Consider the following 20,448-nt stretch of genomic DNA (forward strand, 5'->3'; position numbering starts at 1 on the left):
AGCAAGAAGGTATTGATCAAAAGCTCATCTGCTGGAACTCTGAAGGTTGTGGAGATGATGAGACCAATCTCCCATTCCTTCCTCACCAGGAAGCCAGCTTTAAAATGGCTTCCTTTGGAGGCAAGCAGAGGAGAGAAGACAGACAGGGACTTCTGGTTGGTTTTTGTTTGTTTTAAGGTATTTGATACAAGCTTGATACAGGAAGGAAGAACAAGAACCGATACGCAGAATCAACAGATAGCTACCCAAATGTCTGACTTGGCATTTTGCCAGTTTGATATGACTCACACAGACAGTATTTCGATTAACAAAGGTTGGAAGGAGTTTAATATTTTATCCACTACAAGACCCATGACGCATACTGTGAACACACCGAAGCCTACTGTAGTCTGACAAGAAAAAGCATCAAACTGGTGTCTGGGTTTTGTCAGGTATGAGAATTTGTGTCTTAAGAAGCCTCTTCGGGAGTCTACTCCTGCTGCAATGAGCTATGATGCAAAAGGAGCAGAAAGAAGAAATGAGATAAAAATTCTTTTAATTTAAAACTTTTAATCATCTTCTACACAAGGCTCTATTCTAGTCCCTTACCGATTCTTTGACTAAAAGAAAATGAGAACAACCAGAGCAGAGAGGGCCCTTCAGTGAGCACACACGTCTAATTTTTTCTGCAAATAAAGCACTGCTGGAGATTTGATCATGAATCACTGCAGTTTGTCTTTACCACAGCCGAAAACACGACTGCATAAAGACAGCAAAGCTGATATTCACCAACCCAGCTACAAAAGACACACCATCGGGCAAGATGTAGTGATGTTTCTGCCTGTGGGCGACAGTCGACTCTCAACACTTCCCTTGTGCTGTTCCAGTGACCCCACATAACTATATTACGTGATTAACGTATTATGATCACAGATCCACGTGGTACCAGAAGGTCAGTAATTTTTCCTTGTATTTACATTTTCCCAGATGATTAAGAGCAGCGGTTTAAACAAGGGAGAAGCATGTCCCCTGCAAAGAAACATTTTTCATCCCTGCAAGTTTCTAAGGTTTATCACTAGAATACCACCACACGAATGTCTGATTCAGCATTCACTATGGTGATGGAAACTTTTGGTAGCTAATGGTTACAGGAAGGTGGCTTAAGTCGCTTAGGCCATGGCTTCCTAACATAAAGTAGCTGCTGGCAGGTAAAGCATCTGTTGGCAGCTGATCAGCACTGAGCCCTTTCCATGTCTGCCCCCTTTCCCACCCCTCAAACTTTTCTCCCTCCGCAGTCATTCTGAACATTAAATTCAGTACCAGAACGGCCATCTTTTAACCTGTCCACATGGCTAAAACATAACAGGTTGGGAACATCTACCACAATAAGAGGATCCATCAATTTTTCTGTAAAATGGAAATTTCGATTATTTAAAACACTCTGACTTCTCAGCATTTTTGACCTGAAACAAATGGACAAGCACATTTATAAATACAGTGGTAACTGTAAAAACAAAACCAAAGGGGAAATTGATTTTACCCACAGCTGAGGCAAGAAAGCACTGGCATACTTCGACAGTCTGGAAAATTGAATACACAGGTAGTAAATGGAAACAAATAAAAGGCAGCGATCTCTTCTACGCATCTGTTTATGTAAAGAGGCCTATCTCACAAACACATATTTGGCCTTGTAAACTCGTGTAAGCTCTCCTCCGCCATTTCGTTAAAAAAAAAAATTTAAAAACCAAAAAAAATAAAAATCACAAACTGCAGATGTGACAAAGAAGTTAAAAAGTTCAACTCTCAAAACAGTCCAATCTTCCCCATTGCCAACATTCTGCAGGTGCAAGAAGTCTGAAATTGGAAATTATGAAAATAAATTTGTCCCCAAGAAAACAAACCACTAGTGTGTCCAGTCAACTTGCTCTAAAAGCCAGTTATGATTATTAGTGTCCCAGTATCCCAGAGACAGCCCACAGAGGTGACATGCACAAGGCTGCACTACTGCAGCCTAGTCCTGAGCACACGTGCCAAGCAACTCAAACCCATCACCTTCCTAATTATGCCAGATCTGCCTGGTTTGCCTACTTCAACTGATTCACAGAAAGCCAAGCCCACCTATTTATAAGTTTGTTTTGTAATTTTAGTCTCAATGACTTTGGATGATTATGCTAACATTGGAGTAAATTAAAACCTAACAGTACTGCCAAAGAACAGAACCAACACGTAATCAAAACAGAAAGATTATGGGTGAACAAGCAACAAAGAACAGTAAATATTATTAATCTGATATCAGGCTGAGAGCCATAGCAAAAAAAAAAAAAAAGAAACTGAACTGGTATGAAGTAATAAGGCATAATAAATCAACCACACTAATTACTAACTATTTACATATGGCTATCTTATTGTTACCTTACCATTTTTAGCAAACTTTTTCTTTTTCCCCACAAAATGTACAAGAAGAGTTTGTCTGATAACACTAACATAAAGCTGGGAGGAAGATTTAAGTTTGAGAACCACTGCTAAAAATCCTCACTGCAGAGAGATTCAAAACAGCTTTGCAGCAGAAGACGCAGACGATCAACATGGCTTTTCTCCACACATTCATTATGTCATTTTGTTTACAGAATATGGAAAAGTAAATGAACATGTAACAACTGCACTATTGTAAAAGATATTGGTATATTAGCTCTAAAACTGTTGCCATCTTACTTTACTCCCCTTAAAAACATTTATGAGGAATGAAGATAAACTTCCTTTCTCATAGTATCTTACTTAACTCTTCAGCTTCCGCTAGCAAAGCAAAATTAAAGCCATCGACCACATACAGTTTTCTTAGCTATCATTGTTCTCCTAATGTATTGCTTTAAGTAGTTCTTGATCTTTAGAAATAATTGCTACCAATGGGAATAATCCCAGAGAGGCATCTGTGAAACAGCTGCTTAAATCTTTGTGGGGAAAAAACCCCAAAAATAAAACTACCTATGGTATGGAGAATTATACAGAAACACTATTTTAAGTACCACATGCAAAAGCTTCCAACAGTTCCAGCCAAAGACTAATGTCGCTGTCTGTAATAAGTTACAGGAAGAAAAAAAAAAACTACCTTCAGATATAACTTGGTTTTGAATTTATCAACAGCAGTCTAATATATAAACTATATATGCCAGTTTTTTCTTTCAAAAAAAGATTACAAACTTTGACAATACTAAAGTGAAACTATACTGTAGATTGCCAGCTGATAAGTTTCTAAAAACAAATGCAATAGTGCCAAGAACATCGAAGCAGACACAAGAACTAATCTGCTGTCTCTTATATAATAATGTATAAATGTAATTTATAGCAAAGTATAAGTTTCTTATATGGCTACATTCTCCATTACATAGTAAGACAAAAAGGTGTTGCTACAGTCTTCCGTTTAACTCTGCATTCTGGGAGGGGGAGGAAAAAAAAAAAAAAAGACTATCCTGATGAAAAAAAAAAAAAAGTCATAGCTTTTAAGTCAGAAGCAAGCTTTGAACCTCACTGGCAATTTTTAAGGTCATTAAAGTTATTGAATTCATATCTTAAATATCAACCTATATTTCAGAACTTTGACTTTGTCAGTACAGCTCATTACCTGCAGCACTTTAACGTACTTTAGTACTTGCAAAAGGCAAGAACTACACTCAAGAGAAAAAAAAAAAAACGTATATACTTATATGCAAGCTGAGTCGAGTCCGTGTGTTTCTCCCACCTTTCTAGTGTTTTACACCCCTTCTCAGACCAGTTTTCTAGTTGTGATCATTCAATCATCAAGCCCCATGGACACCGCAGCAGCAAAATGGTAAAAACAAACACCAGCAAAAAAAGTTCATCTATCCAGGTTTCCAGTCAATTTTCTGTGGGCACGCATTATGACCTCCCTCCTCCTCCTCTCTCGCTATAGGTTCTAGTGGTACAGAATAGGCAAGATGCCCCAGCGTTTGCTAACTGTGGTACGCTTGCTCCGCTAAGGTACAACCAGTCACATAAAAAAAGCCAGAGAAAGCCCCCACACTCACCCTCCTTAAACTGTTTCTAGAATCTCTTGGCTTTGTTGTGCAAGACTGCCAAAAATAATCAGCACAACCCGTGGCAAAACAAACGGACAGACGCACAAAAATAATCCGCGTGCCGTCCTCATCCAGTCTTCCCTCCCTGCGGCAAGCTTGCGCTACCCACCCAAGCAAGAACTTGCACAGCATGACAAAACTCAAGTAGGCCTATGCCACAAGCCTTCTTTCTCATTCCTAATATTCCAAGTAGTTCCAGAAAATAGTAACAGAAAACCAATGGAGACGGGACTCCTCTCAGTTCCAATTGCACATAATACGGATATTCCTAGTTTTGTGTTTATTTCAGTCATCTTACTGCTCTGCTAACTTCAACTTCGTGCTAAATGATAAAGAAACAGATCGTATCTGTGATACTAGGAGTGCGGCAAGAGAATGCGCTTTTGCCAACTATAGATAGAGACTTCAGACTACTCGAGAGAATAAATAATGATGTGTGCAGAGAAGGTAATAAAGTCAGACATAATAATTCAAGGAAATATTGTTGAAACTTCGAGAAAAATACTGCAATTCAGGTCTCTCAGTAGCCTCGCTGTCAAACGCAGAAGTTCCTGGGCTGAGAAATTACCTTGCAACAAATTCCGTTTGTTTTCTTCTGTGTTATTTCTGCTTGCCATCATTTTGTACATGGATTACGGAAAGCAAAGTTAACTTCTCAAGACAACGGATAAAATCTCCCATTGATTATTGTGGGAGAAAGAGATGGGTTGAACTTTGTCACCTTCAGATGTTTGCACGTAGAGAAAGTTTCTGAATAAAAGGAACTGACTACAGCAAGCAAAAAGTTCTCTTAACGTAAACTTCAGTCTGTATCAAAGTCAGCCACTACCTCGCCTCTACCCAGGTGACGTACACAGATGATTTAGAGACCACAGTTGTGGTTTAGGCCAAGGTAGACTAAACACAAAAATGAATTACTACTCAATAACTGAATTCACATGTTTGGATGTTTATTACCACTGTGAGAGGAATTATTATTAATGCACAGAAAAACACAAAAGAGCTGTGTTCACCCATTCCCCCCCAAATCAATCTGTAATAATCAAAAGAGACCAGAATCATGTTTTTATTCTTACCTCAGCCTTTCTTCTTCTTTCTTACGAAGGCTGAAGTCTCGCTGAACCACCTGGAGCACATGCTCTGCTTCCTCATCAGTCAAGCCCGAAAGATCCAGTTTTCTCCCCATTATATGCTCTGTCCTGGATATGAGTAACTATGAGGAATATCTGAAATCAGAAACAGAAAAAAAAAAAAAGGCAAAATAAATTGAAAGCACCAGTATTTTTCCCAAGTGTGTTGAAATCACATGCGCATCTGCCCAACAAAAAGAGAGTGGCTGCTATAAGCATCAGAGAAGAAAATTATTCATTTCAGAATTATTTTTCAAGTTCCATGCGCTAAAAACAATCACCCCCAATTTAAAGAGAAACGCAAAAGATAAATCATTTGGGATATTAAGTAACATTGAGGGAAGACCCGAGTGTTGCCTTCAACAAGAAGCACGTTACACTAAGGTGAGATCAGGTTTAGACATTTGTTAAGATTTTATGCTATGAGTTTGCAAAACTGTTTGCAAAATGCAATCTCTGAGACTGCGTATGAACCAAGAACATACCCTCCTGTAACACTCAAAAATATTTTGTACTACCAACTAAGAAAACAGGAATTATTTAAAAAAAAAAAAAACACATAAAAAAAAGTAAGCATATACATTTCAAATGCATTTCCCAGAGTGACTGGAAAGATTTAAACATCACTACCACCAGAACATCATTATTTCCCCTTTCTGTGAATGAAAATGGAGGAGAAGAAGTAGTAGTCGATGTTATACGTGAACTGAAGGTACTGAAAAGTTTGAATTACAGCTTGGTCCATTTATTTCATTAATGAATGATCATCAATTTGTTCTAATGTATTTTTTTGTTAATTTTGTTGAATTCTAGTATGTTGAGCTGTCAGTATTAATTTCTGTAATTTGATTTATGTGATTATTTGAGCAGTCATAAAGGTGTCCATCTCCACATTAAGTTATGGTTTCAGAAATATCACATAGGTTTTGCAGCTCTGTTATGAGCTCCTAGCAAGGTATATAATAATTACGAACACACAAAAGTTCTTACATCATACTGAAGAGGTAACTATTACTGCCTCTTTATCCATGATAAGTGTCAAGTGAATGAGGCTATGTAAAACACGTAAGCTGGTCGTGTCTCAAAAAAACATCTCTATGCAACACTGCCGTGGCATACAATTAAGTGCTCCAAACACTATAGGAAGTAGATGCATGGGGCTGGGGGGGGTGGGGGAATTTTCTAAATATAACAATTGATTTGTTACTTAGATGATGATAGAGGATATGGTTGGTTGGGTTTGTTTTGTTTTTTTTAATGCAATATTTACCTTCCTCCAATCATCTGGTTACAGTTCTTCCAACAGGAAAAAACAAACAAACAAAAAAAACCCCAAAAAACAAACACCACACGGAAGGAGGGTATTGCTTATTTTTTCTATTTTGGTTAGGCTATCAATGAAGTTTAGAATGCACTCTTCATTCAAGGAAAAAATCACTTCAACAAAACGAAGCAGATGGGACAGAAGCTTAGGTGAAATCAAGATGACAAGATCCCTCCAGTGAGACACATGCTCACCATACAGTTAACAAAGGTTGCAAAGGAACAGCATGTTCTGGCTTGACTCTTTGGATCTACTAAGGAAGCTGAACAGGAACACCAACAATAATTTAATAAAGGCTATAAAGATGTACTTCTAAATAATATTACCAATTTTTGTAGGGAAAAAAAAAAAGTGCCACAGGCACAGGCTGTATGTAGCCTTCACTAGTCCCACTGGCAAGGCCAAGAATGTATGTTAAAATTAAAGGTTGGCTACAATACAGTGAGGAACAACTGGCAAGATTTCTTTTTCCATCCCACACGCACGCATAAGTCTTCCCAAAATTTTCACCAGAATGTTAAGATTTTCCCCTGTCCCTTCATCTGCAATCCTTGTACCAAAGCTTCACTGGGCACTGGCAAGCATAAGAAATCATAGAATAGTTCAGGTTGGAAGGTACCTTTCAAGGTCATCTAGTCCAACACCCCTGCAATAAGGAGGGACATCTCCCACTAGATCAGGTTGTTCAGAACCCTGTCCAACCTGACCTTGAATGTTTCCAGGGATGGCGCATCTACCACCTCTCTGGGCAACCTGTTCCAGTGTTTCACCACCTTCACTGTAAAAAATGTCTTCCTTATACCTACTCTAAATCTTCCCTCTTTTAGTTTAAAACCATTACCCCTCATCCTATTGCAGCAGGCCCTGCTAAAAAGTTTGTCCCCATCTTTCCTGTAGGCCCCCTTTAAATACTGAAAGGTCGCAGTAAGGTCTCCCCAGAGCCTTCTCTTCTCCAGGCTGAACAGCCCCAGCTCTCTCAGCCTGTTGTCATGGCAGAGGTGCTCCAGCCCTCTGACCATTTTTGTGGCCCTCCTCTGGACCCGCTCCAACAGGTCCGTGTCTTTCCTGTGCTGATGACCCCAGAGCTGGATGCAGTACTCCAGGTGGGGTCTCACCAGAGCGGAGTAGACGGGCACAATCACACCCCTTGACCTGCTGGCCACGCTGCTTTTGGTGCAGCCCAGGATATGGTTGGCAGCTCATGTCCAGCTTTTCATCCACCAGTATCTCCAAGTCTCCTTCTCGGCAGGGCTGCTCTCAAATAGTGAGGTAGGGCTTACTGAGGTGACGCTTACACACTGCTGCTCAAAGACAGAAGTAGTGCCCTGAGACACGTTCTTCCCTTTAGGCTCTGGGATACCTGTTCAGCTCTTCCCATGCAAAGCACTTCAGTGCAAAGACCTCTCTGACGTTCTAAAAGCGTGGAAGGGCTTCACTACAGGAAAGCCACGTCTGCAGGGAAGCAAGCAGAACTTTTCCAGCTAACTTTTTTCACACCCGTACACTTTGTGAGAGAAACACAGGATATAAACTAAAAGGAAATAAAACTATTTTAAGCAATTGCTGGAGCCAGTAGAGACACCTCCGTGGTAGGCCTACAGCTGTCTGACACACAAGATGATGAAGACAGTAGGAGATCAAAGATGTCATTCCAGTTCTTCTTGAATATCAAGTTAACAACTGTAATTAATACTGTCAAAATGACTTCTCCCTTCAGGTCTTCATCAAAACGTTTTTGGAAAATTTGTCAAAATTAATACTGTTTTTTCAAATACACAAACTGTTGTCCATCGGTAAAGAAAATGACCCCTTTGATTCAGCTGCCACTGCCAATTGTGAGCATATATTAGAGGGGGGAAATTTACCTCTAAATCTAGGGTAAGTGGACAGCCCTCTACCTCTGATTTTTTGGGGTCTGCAAAGACTTAATTTCAAGTATACCTATACTTTAGAATCACGAGCGACTTTAATGTCTGATTTTCATGTGGTTTATTTACCTATAAGACTCTCAGTCTGCATTCCCATATTCCATTAAACTTTAGGGAACTCGTGTGGTTTTTCCCAGGAAATAATTTTTTATCACATTACTAGATCACCTCTGATCTGGGAGTATCACAGCAGTTTATAAACATTTATAAACAATGCTTAAATGTCTTTTTTTTCAGTAGATCCGGATTATGCATTTTGCAAATACACAATGGCAAATCCTCTAGAGGAAGTGTAACAAGCTACATTTTTTTAAAAAACAGAATAGTTTCTCAGCCTAAAATAACTTCTGCCCTCACCTAACTTGCACGAGGCTGTTCAGATGTTTACTTGCATGAGTAATACTTCTTCGCCAAATCTCAAACTGAATGCAAAATTTAAGCTTTCAGAGACATTACAAGGAATAATACCCTTCCCTAGAAAACTTTTGCTCAACAAATTAACACATTGTAACAGGAAAGCCTAGGCTTATGTTAAACGATCGGGTACTGTTTGAGTAATACTCTAATCTTAATACTTCTTACAGTCTGTTTTAAAATATAATTAAAACTTGCATCAAAAACGTTTCTTGAATTTAACCTTTAAAACAAACAAGCAAAAAACCCAACAAGCCACCAAAACAACCACAAAACCCCCACAGAACAACGATGAAATTAAATGTTTTTCAAGAACTGCAAGCATTGCTTCTGAATTTTAAAATGGACAAAAGCATCAACACAAAAAATGAGGGCAAGCAGTTTATTTCCCAGTCACTCATATGATAGCTAAGCCGTTTGGACTTGCAGTCTCAGCAGAAGATTAGCATTACAGGAGGGTGGGGAGAAAGCCCACAAACTTTTTTTTTTTTTTTTAAAGTACCAACTAACATTTAAAACAGATTGTCTACTTGACAAAGAGACATAATGTTAAGTTAATTATGCAAGTGGTCACACTGAGTATTGTACAACACAGACATCTGAGTTTTACCCTGTAGCAAAGAAAGCACCGGTGAGGCTGCAACTGGGGTGCTGCGCCCAGTTTGGGCTCCCCAGTACAAGAAAGATATGGACTTAACTGGGGCAAGTCCAGCTCAAGGCCACGAAAACGATTAAGGGACTGGAGCATCTTTCACAAGGGGAGATGCTGGGAGCGCTAGGACTGCTCAGCCTGGAGAAGAGAAGGCTTTGTGGGGGGGACTATACAGTGTGTGTCTGGAAGAGATCCCCCAGTATCCTGGCACTGCAAACAATTCTTTCAACTTCTGAGCAAAATTTTATTCAAGATTTCACCTGTTTCCACAACGCAGTATCATTTTTTGCTTTAAAAAGCTGCTCCTGTGCACTAATGAAATGTGATACTTGCGGAGCCAATATCACAAACTCCTTCGACCCAGCTGTTTACAATTGAAGTGTTTCATACAGAATACCTTTCCCTTACGCACCCTCAGCTTTAGAGTCCCCAAACTAAACACCAGAGCTTTCCTACTCTGTTCTGCTACTCTACCACTTCTAGCATTTTCCAGGTAGAAAAATCAAGAAGAAAAACCTTCTAGTAATTATATCTTTGATTCCGTTGCCAACCAACTCGTCTTCACTTACTTCAGCAGTCTGTCAGGACCTAAATAATCCTGCTCGATCTGTCTTGTCATTATAGTTTGGCATTTGACCAACTTCTGCAGCAGTCTTTTAGTATCTTAAGAAATTCTTTGTATACTCTGGATGGTGAACATTTTGCCCTTTTAAATCGCACAACACGACAGACATCTTTCTATGCCAAAAAGGAAGACAAATGCTTTGTCCACAGCAGAGCTCCTTCACCACAATTCATATTTTTAAAAAAAGTTTTGTTTAATGAACATCCGAAAGAAGCGATCACATTGCCAACACAAGGTCATTACGCTACATTTTTTAATATAAATGTCACAATATAGGTCATATATAAGTTATACAAATGTCACACACTTTATTTGGTGACAAAAATAAGGTCTGAGTGTTGAAAGTGTAAAGGGGATTCCTGAATTTTGAATTATGTCAACACACTTGAGCAAAACAGACTTTAGCCAAAAGAAAACATTTAAAGAACATTACTATCTAAAGTCATTTCTACTACAGCCAGCACATCATTAAGTCCAAAATGAGGCGCAATTAACATTGGTCACAAACATTTTTTTAAACTCCTAGGAAGTCTAGAAGCTGCAATAAATGACACCATGGGTATTCTTCCCTTTTCACTGGAAATAAACTAACATCCCAAAATAACAAGAGGGAAAATATACTCATCGGACATACAAAGGCACCTCTTCAGATGAAAAATTAAGCACATCCCAGCTAACTTCAGCATGAGGGCTTGTAACTGGTGTGCCACATTTTAAATGAGATGCAAGACAAAGATCTCAAAGACTATGCTATTCTTTGTACCGACACCAATTTTAACCGAGATTTACTGCATGTATTTCCCGGGCTATAACCAAAGCAGAAAATTATCTTCCTTTCAGCCTCGTACCAATTTTATGTGAGATTTGTTTGGCAAACCAAACAGCTTGGAAGTTCCTGGGCAAAGTTAGGTTTATTTCACTGAGGGATGTAGGGGGCGAAGCAGCAGGTTTTTAAAAGAACCATGACATTAATTTGGTTCCTCCTGGGAGAAATGTTCCTTATTAATGCAAGTTGTTACCATAACTCTGTGTACTTCTTGTCTAGAAGAGCACCAGGACATACTACAACCAGGGAAACTGTAAATCTTAAAGGTCAAAGGTTAGTACTGTGTGGTTTTAAATTTTAATCTATTTAGGAAATAAATAGGAGTTTCACATTCTTCCTGCTTCTACATCTTACATTATTTTAAGTACTGAATATGAAATAGCTGAAGTAGAAAAGCTCCAGTAAAGTCATGTTTTAAAGAAGAATGGCACTCTTCCAGAGGCCAAACACAACAGACTGAACTATTTCTAAAAAACAGAAGCTAGTTTATTTAAATAGCAAAAAAAAAAAGAAGTTATTTTTACAGAAAAGACTAAAGATTACACTGGAGGACTTAATTTTTATCATCTACCTTTGACAGACTTAAAAAAAGTCATATTAAAAAGAGAATCTTAATAATAAATCATGACCATTTTATACCTACGTATCAGGCCTGCAACTGATAAACAAGCATAAATCCCAGCAGGAATTCAAAATATGATATAAAAGCCAAATTCATTGAGCAGAATAATCTTCTCACTGGTAACAGTGAACTCCTAGAGGAAAGGCTTATCCAGAATTTGGCCCCGCAGCTGCTAAAGATCATAGGTCAACCAGCATATACTGTTAGCGCCTATTTCACTGCCACTGGCTTTCTAGTTACGGTATCCTCTTATTTCACTTCAGTCTCATCTTCCATTGTTTATGTTGAATTTAGGCAAATCATGTTGAGCTCTATTTTCTCTGTTTAGTAGCAACTGTCTCATGGAAGAATGCGTAGTTGAGATGATGGGTCTGACAGCATTCTGACTGTGTGAGACTGGCTGTTACTCTTCCCGAAATGAGGAAGCCTGCTTGGAGAGAAAGACAAAATTGGAGCGGTAACGAGCTGACACGCAATTGTGTCTTGGATGAGTGGCCTCTTTTCCACCTGCCTTCAATCTAAAGCATGAGAGGCAGCTCATTACTGGAATGGACTGTCAACAACCCCAGGGCAAGTCATTACAGGTCAGGGAGAAAGCCAGCACGTGCTCTTAGGGCACACAACTGATCCCGAAGAGCCCAACGCAATCAGAAAATCTAAGATACAGAGAGAACAGCAGCCGCTGAACACCGATGTGTCCCTTCTTCCACCTTCCCATCAAAACCCAAACCAGAACACACCTGGCAAATCAGTCTTCACACAGTACTTCCTAAGCTTGAGCCAGCGTGAACAAAACACTCAACAAAAAGCTCACTTGTATTCCTACCTCTCTTCTCAGCATTAGCTCGGGAGCAAGGAGCGCAAAAAGACATTCACCCACCTGTGTTGCTCTACACATGCCACATTCTTCCTCCGAGACACCTGTCAGTCTCGGCATTTCACAATCAATGGCCCTGAAATGAGCTACACAGATTGAAGGGAGATGAAAGAAACAGCAAATCCTTCCCTGTTCCTTCAAAGAATCAATGGCAGTTTCCATCTCATTTTAAGCAGCAGACAGAGAAGGGAGCATCCACTTTATCTGTGTAACTCTAATACATGCACCCAGAAAAAGGCTCAGCAGGTTCAACGTCATGTTAAGCCTGGGAAGGCTCAAATATTTAACTCCCTCCTTGTGGAAGAGTATATAAGAGAACACAACTCAGGATATTCCTGTGAAGATCCCTATTTCAGATGCCAACATCCCATTTTCTATATGGCCTGAAGAAACTGGATGACACAGAAGGTCCACTGCCATGAGCTGTGAAGCAGCACATGTTTTAAAGTGAAATGCTTTCCCCAGTACCAAAGCAGTCACTATTTGCAAGAACAACTATAGAGGAGCATCTTACAGATAAAATTCAACAAACTAACCAAGAAAGCATCGGTCCACCAAGATAATTCTCACAAGTTCAAGATGCCAAAGCATCACTGCTGCGTAAAGTGGTGGTAAGGCTTCTCATCCGAGTTATTCATACCTTTAATCTGGGGAAAAAAACACTGAGAGAAAAGGTGAAGCTTTTGTAAAACCTCAAACAGCTCTGGAAGCACTATACATTTTACATCCACGTATAAACTTAATTTTGCATTTTAATAATATAGGCAAAAGAGCCATGGCAAATTAAGAATCTCATCATAACTTGGAAAGCCATACCGTGATCAACCCATGCAAACTCCAAAAGTAAACAGTTAAGTGGATTGCTTGACTGCTATCAAAACATCCATAATATAAAATCCAACCAATATGCAAACACACCACAGGCATACTTAAAATATCCTACACAATAAAATGGATTTTTTCCCCCACAACATATGTTGCACTAATTGATATCCTGCATCCCTCTTACTAAATATCACTCATCAGCGTATCCTTCAGTTTGATCCAAGAACTAACCTTTGACTGAGAGAATCTTTCTGCAGGACTAGGACAGAGACAGAAATTCTATTTTTAGAGGTAAAAAAATGCTTCCAAGAGCAGTTGCCACAATGAGGCAGTATTCTCTAGTGCTGCCAGATGTGAAAACAAATTTAATACAGTAAATCACTGCTAATTCAAACCACTGACAGGAAACCCCACTGCAAATTACTGAATTTTACAGATTAGCAAGTAAATGAACAAAATAGAAAACAAAAATAATGCCATTAGACTGTGCCTTCCACATTCACTCTGACACCTGCAAAGTGCTTCTAACCCTGATTTACGCTAGAACAAGCAAGAATCATGAGAGACAACAGAAGAGAGTGACATCTGTAAAGCCACATGTCCCATTCCACCGAGACTTAGTGATGAGCTGTAGGTGGTTGACACACAACTTATGCCCCATGCATGAAAAAAAGGGTTTCAGAAGCAGGTTGTCTTTGAATTGTTTAGATAAACAATTGTTAAGTGACATAAAATAAGAATAAAATACAGCCAGAGCTGCAGAAATCAAGCCCAAGCTGTAGAAAGCCTCTGAAAACCAAACTAGGAGCTGGGTTAATCTGTCAGGTGTGGAGTTAATGGGTTTGTTTGTTGACACTGGGACCTACTCTACACTGTGCTTAGAAGAGGCTCTGCTTTGGACCTGAGCTTGGCTTCTTTTTTCTTATATTGACGCTGCACAACATGGAGAGGATCTGAGCCCTGGCCAACAAACACAAACGTGAAGTTCATGAAGTTCTTGATCCCAAGTTTATACAAACAAGGAACCTTTTATATTCAAGCACCAGACACGGTCGGGCACTTTCTGGAGTGCAAAGGCCAACTGCACTGTCAGATTTTGACTGATGGTTCACTTATATTTGGCTGCAGCAGCCTCATGGCTCCTTCAGCTTAAACTAGGGAACCAAAGCAGTTGATTCTCTAAACTTCTGCAGATTTAGAGAATCAGCCAGCCAGCACAGACACGCTTTTGAGTCCCACATTAACTATTGTTCGATCAACTTAATCAAGTTAAGCCACCATCTTTAGGAACTAGCTAGGACTCCTTTGTACATTGTTAACTTTTATTTTAAAGATGTTCCCTTTATCAGGGCCCACTCCTGAAGACCGAAGTAGCATCACCACTGCACTGAAACAGCATGCTCCTTTGAGAAGCCTACTACATGAAGAACACCAGCTTTACCAAGAAAATTCCTGTTTCTAGACCTCTACATTAGCTTCTCCCAGTTTTTAGACTTCCAGTATCCATCACAATAGGCCTTCTGTACCTCGATACAACATTGACACCAGCTTCCCCCACAAATGAAAGCACAATCTTAGGTATTCTTCACCTACCACAACTACACAGACGATATATTTCCATGGAGGAGGTGCAGTTCACTTAATCACGTGTGGAATCTGAGTCCACAGTATTTTATCCATCAATTCCCCTCTTTTTTTTCCCTGTGATACTACCTTGGAGCAGGAATCTGAAGCGGAGTCATTAAACATTAGACGAGAAGGAAGGGGCGGGGAGGATAATAATCAGGCTGGTCTTCATCTAGAGGTGCCTTTCAGATGAAGCCCAACTGAGACTCTAAAAACCAACATCACCAGATTATACCTTTTAGAATCCTCCCCAAAGCTCTTTCAACTGTTTTTAAAAGCTGGTGTTGCTCCAGTTTGCGCACTATGGTTTAACTTAAATCCAACTCATGGCACATCAAACAAATGTCAAAGCACTTATGACAGCTAGATGCAAGAGTTGAGATAACTTCCAGCAAGGTACACAAAGCACTCCCAGGAGTGACCACTGAGGGGCAGAGGCACCAGCTCTCTTAAGGGGAAAAAAGGAATCGACCTCTCGCAAGATTAACAGTGATTAGAAAAATAGGTACATTCTACAACTTGACATATTTCAGGACAGCGTTAGCTGCATCTCTGTCAACAGCACTTAAATCATCTGCTGAACATCCATGCCACAGCAATTAACGATAATGGCACAAACTAGCACTCTTCTATTTGGATTGTGACCCAACATCCTGTTCATACAGTCCAAAAGGGACAGAAGAAAACCACATTAAAATGACCTTCTGTATCAGAAGTAATGCCTAATAAGCAAAGCAGCTCTTGTCGTGTTAGTTTCAGAAGAGATAAAACTCCTCATCACAAAAGCAGAACAGAAAATTTACACCTCAAGTTGTAAACATGTTTTGCTTTCTTTCCTTTCCAGAAAGAAAACAACAGATACGTACTGTCTTCTTCCAAGAACAGCAAGTTGGTTTACAACAGCAGAGCCAACATTATTCTGGATGGAGGTGGGAGGAGGGTGTTGGAAGAAGGAATTGTTTTGTTATTAAAAAAATCCCAAAGATTTCACGCTGTTGCCTGGCTTCAAGACTCACTAAAACCAGTGGGAATGTCATGGACTTTAATAGCCTTTGAGTGCGGGTCTGCGCTTCAGATTGCTATCACAAGAAGAAACTACATTTGATTTTCTACAGTAGATTGCCTCAGCACCCTTTAAAGAGACTTGATCCAGAAACTATGGCTGCATTGTCACGTTTATTCTTATCCATCAATAAGTAACGTATGTTGCGAGGAAGAGTCCAGAAAGAAAAGATTTTTGGAACTGCCGCACAGCAGAACTTGAGCTCGGGTCTTCAGCAGTAGGACAGCCTAGAGTTCCCTTCCCGCCTGCCAGCGCCAGCAAAACTCAGGAGAACTACTTAATTGATTACCATGAGTCAACTTGAGACAATGCCATCAGAAGTGTCTCATCTGCAGGATTAATCTCCACAGCGATTAGCTCCTCCACTTCAATAGCTGGTGTTTTACTTGGAAGTGTACTTAGCCATGAAGAACGCAAAATTAATTTCCTATGGCAATGCTTTCTATCTTAAAACAACCAGTAAATAGTAATAACTGCCATAATCTGAATACCAGACACCAATATTAGTATTTCTTTTGTGATCATCAATTGATCAAAAGGTAAATAAAGCAGATAGGTAATAGGAAGTTACAAGAGGTCTTGTTTCCTTTACCTAGCTATTGGACTAACAGGTCAGTGAAAATTTGCAAGATAAAGGTTTTTGTCAGTATAACATTCTTAAAAAAAAAAAAGAAAATAATTACTCTGCTGTTAAAAATTTAATGTATACTGGACTGAAAATTTAAAGTGTTCCAATTCCCAGAATAGTATCCATAAGATCTAAAAATTTGTTATTATTGCAATAATGCTGATATTAGCTTTTGACCAGTCAAGCCACTGCTGTCCTTATACTCTGTTCATCTACGCTAAAGCTGCTAGGCGATTCATTAAACTGCTTTCCACTATAGCGTGCTTTATTTATTTACTTACTTATTTTCAGGACATAGAATATCTAACATGATGCTTATTTTTTGAAAAGGCAGTTTTAAAAAATGCAGCGTGGCATTTTTCTATAAGCATTGCTTAAAAAAAAAAAAATAATAGAGGGTAAGACATTTCAACTGAAAGGCAAATAGCAAGCAGGTCATTAATCACTAGTCTTTACCATACAAATGACAGATCTTACTAGCGTTACTTGGAAGGAAGCCACATATAACGGGTCTTCCTATTGGCTCTGTGTAAATTCACTTGAAATTTGGAGATAGGCATCTTTACCCAATCTCTCAAAGGCGTACACAAAAATAGACCATGGCTTGAAATCTTACCAAATTACACCTTATTTAGCCTTTCTACAAAAATCCCTGTTTATGCCATAGATAAAGGCCAAGTTTCTTTGGCAGTCTGAGTAACAGCACAGTGTGCTTCGCGCCACACTGAAATATAGCAGCTATCTTCCTCTTCCCTTCAGTCCAATAAGGTTCTTTTGGAAGTAACCTGCTATAAATCTCTGAATATAAGAAACTTTGGGCTGCTTTTTTTTCTGGCTGTCAGTGGTCCGCAAGTAAACCAGAAGCCTTTATTATCTCTAAGAAACTATCCAGTAAATAACCTACCTGGACCCAAAAGGAAGGCAAATAAAGCGCTCCATGGGAACGCTGGGTAAGTCTGCTCAAACAAATGAATGGCTTTTCTCAAAGAGGAAAAAAATTCCCTTGTGGTTTTCATGGAACTGTATTTGACTAGTTTCTTTCAATTTTTCCAACTTTTCAAGGGCAATTAAAGGTGGTTTACACTGACGAACAGCAGTTTCCAGTCTGATAACAATAGGGCATATTAACATTGGCACCATTGCAAAGGCGTCACATTTTCATACAGATGTACTGTTTATGAACAATAGTGCATTTGGTATATACAGCTTTTCTTCAGCATCACCCATGTGTAGTTTAGGGATTTTTTTTTCCCCCCCTTTGTTTAAGTACAAGTTCTTCAGGTGTTCTGTTTACTGTAACTATTAAACAAGAAAGGTGAATTCCTACCGCGTTCATACACGCGGGTACACCCTATATAATCCCAAAGCCTGGTTTAGCAATCAATTGTCAGCGCGTTTAGATGTATTCATCAGGTTAGGGTGGAAGCAGGAAAACAACTCAGGAAAATAAACAAAAGTTTTAGCTTCGCTTTCATGATCTTGTATCACTCCTAGACAGCACTGGTTCAGATGAAGACAGCCTGTTAAAAAGCATTAACCTGGCTGAAAGGACAATATCGTGTTACTTTAATCGGCAGCAGGTTCAAGATGCAAGTCCTGTCACAGGGAGCACTGCTGCTCTTTAAGTTTCTCTCATCCCAGCGGGGGCTACTAGGGGCGGGGGAACTGACTTCTAGGAGCTCTCACTGGCAATTAACGTGTCACAGCTGTTGAAAATGACACTCTCCTGTTTGCAATCGCTATACGCATTGTACTAAGTTATCTGACAAATTCCATAGGAAGGCTATGAATCCCTGAGTACGTTTTTGGAGGCTTGGGCAGAAGGCATCAGTAAACATGCTCCGACACCCATCGTTACTCAGGTACGGGATTGTAAAGGATTATGTAGAAGATACAGCATCTTCTACCTTTTTTTTTTTCTTTTTTTTCTTCTTTTTTTTAATACACAGCTCTGTTCTACACTTTCTCAAGCTAGAAATGAGCAGCAAGCATTACTGCTTGCCACTTAACTGCAGGGACAGAGTCAGCAGTCTCAATGCAGTTCACAGGGAACCGCTAACACCATTAATAAGTGACTATAAAAACCTGTCCAGCTTGATGATAGCTCCCTCAAAGTCAGAAAAATGTCTGGTAATATGAGAACCAAACTATCTTTCCTTCCTTCCTCTCCCCTGCCTTACAGAAAAGGGTTATCAGAGGAATGAGTAAACGCCTTTATTGCCAAAATCCTTGCTGTGCCAATTCTAACAAACTCCAGGCTCCACGGCAAGACAGCTACCCACATTTTCAGGCACACAGGAAATAGTAAAACGGTAGGTATGAGGCAAAAAAAACCCTACCATTTGTCAAAATAGACTGCCAGATAACATCGCTGCAAACACGCTCGAGGAGGGAGGCACACGCGCTCTAAGGCATCTTTTTGTGATCTGATTTGGTTACGCCCGCCTAAAACACAACACAAACCCCAGCGCCACGCACGCTCCTCCTTAATTAGGCTCCCTAAGAAAAAGTCAGCCCGAGCCATATGGTATTTTCCTCGGCAGTTACGATAAACTGACCTTGATAGGAGGAAAACGCACGCTGCTCCTGTCGGGAGCATAAATTACACGCGCCGAGCGGCGGGATGCTCCCGAGGAAAGGGGGCAGAGGCAGCGCCACGTCGAAACCCTCCCTGTGCTGGCAGGGAAGTTGATCAAAACACTATAATAATAATTAATAATAATAATAATAATAATAATAATAATAATAATAATAATAATAATAATGCACCGCAGTGACAGTGCTCGAATAACCACGTTGTCAGCAGAACGCTACGAAGCTACTCAGACATCTGGCCGGTAATTAAGGGAAGCTCAATATCGCCTCGTCGTCACCCCCCGTGCCGTGTGTCCCCCCCGCCCCGTCGTGTCCCGTCCCCCCCCTCCCAGCACAGGGAGTGTCCGTGGAAGAGCGGCCCCGGAACGCCGTGGGAAGGGAGGGGGTGGGGGTGGGCAGCGGCCCCTCAGCCCCCCACGACGGCGGGGTGGGTGCTCACAAGCAGGGCTGGAGGAGGGGGGACTCGCCGCGGGCCGAGGACCTACCGCCCCCCGACGGGGCGCTGCGGCGGGCGGCCCCGCAGCCGCGGCCCTGCCGCAGGCCGTCCCCCACCCCCCACCTTACGGAGCCGGCCCCGCGGGTGACCCCAGCCCCCCGCCCCAGCCCGTACTCACCCTCGGCCGAAGGCTGCACCAAAATGGCAGGCGGGCAGTAACTTCCCCGCGCTGGGGGTACGGGCAGAGCCACCGGCGGAGGCGGCTGCGCCCCGTCGCTCATTCAGGGAGCCCACCCCCCGCTCCCCGCGCCGGCTCCCCGCCGGCCACCTGCGCGGAACCGCCGGGCACAGGTGTCCTCCCGCTCCGCACCGGCCGGCGCAAGGCGAGAGCCCGCAGTCACCACCAGCGCCGCCGCCGCCTCCCCGCCGGACGCGCCACCGGGTGCTGCTACCGCTGCGGTGCCGGCGGCGACCGCTGCCACCGCGCCCCCGCCACGCACCGGCACCTGCCCGGGCGCCGCCGGCCAATCGGCGGGGTTGGGGGCGGGGCGAGGGGCGGGGCGGGGCGCGGGGAAGGAGGCGGGGGCGCGCCTTGGGGTGGGGGGGGAGCGCGCTCCCGCACCCGCCCATGGATGCGTGTCTCTAAAACGGGGGGTGCGAGGTGCCGGGGCTGTGCTCTCTCCCCACTGGCAGGGGACAACAAGGGGAGCCTCTGGGCCTCCATGGAGGGAGGTGGCGGCCGAGTGATGCTGGTCCGCACCTGGCTGTGGGTGCAGGCCGGGGATGGGTGTGTGTGGGGGGGGG

General features: G+C 41.5%; 1 protein-coding gene across 2 annotated transcripts in view; it reads right to left on the reverse strand.

The window, feature by feature from the left end:
* MYRIP (myosin VIIA and Rab interacting protein) overlaps window positions 1-20,132 on the reverse strand; it is a 234,007-nt gene extending 213,875 nt beyond the window's left edge. For both annotated transcript variants that reach the window (XM_063325386.1, XM_063325385.1), the window contains exons 1-2: window positions 19,823-20,132; window positions 5,150-5,299 (exon numbers count right to left, since the gene is read on the reverse strand). In XM_063325386.1, the coding sequence (XP_063181456.1) occupies window positions 5,150-5,259 (110 nt within the window). In that variant the 5' untranslated portion in view covers window positions 5,260-5,299; window positions 19,823-20,132. The remainder of the gene's footprint in view (window positions 1-5,149; window positions 5,300-19,822) is intronic.
* Between the last annotated feature and the right edge of the window lie 316 nt (window positions 20,133-20,448).

The sequence above is a fragment of the Chroicocephalus ridibundus genome, chromosome 2 (assembly GCF_963924245.1).
Source record: "Chroicocephalus ridibundus chromosome 2, bChrRid1.1, whole genome shotgun sequence".
Lineage (NCBI taxonomy): Eukaryota > Metazoa > Chordata > Aves > Charadriiformes > Laridae > Chroicocephalus > Chroicocephalus ridibundus.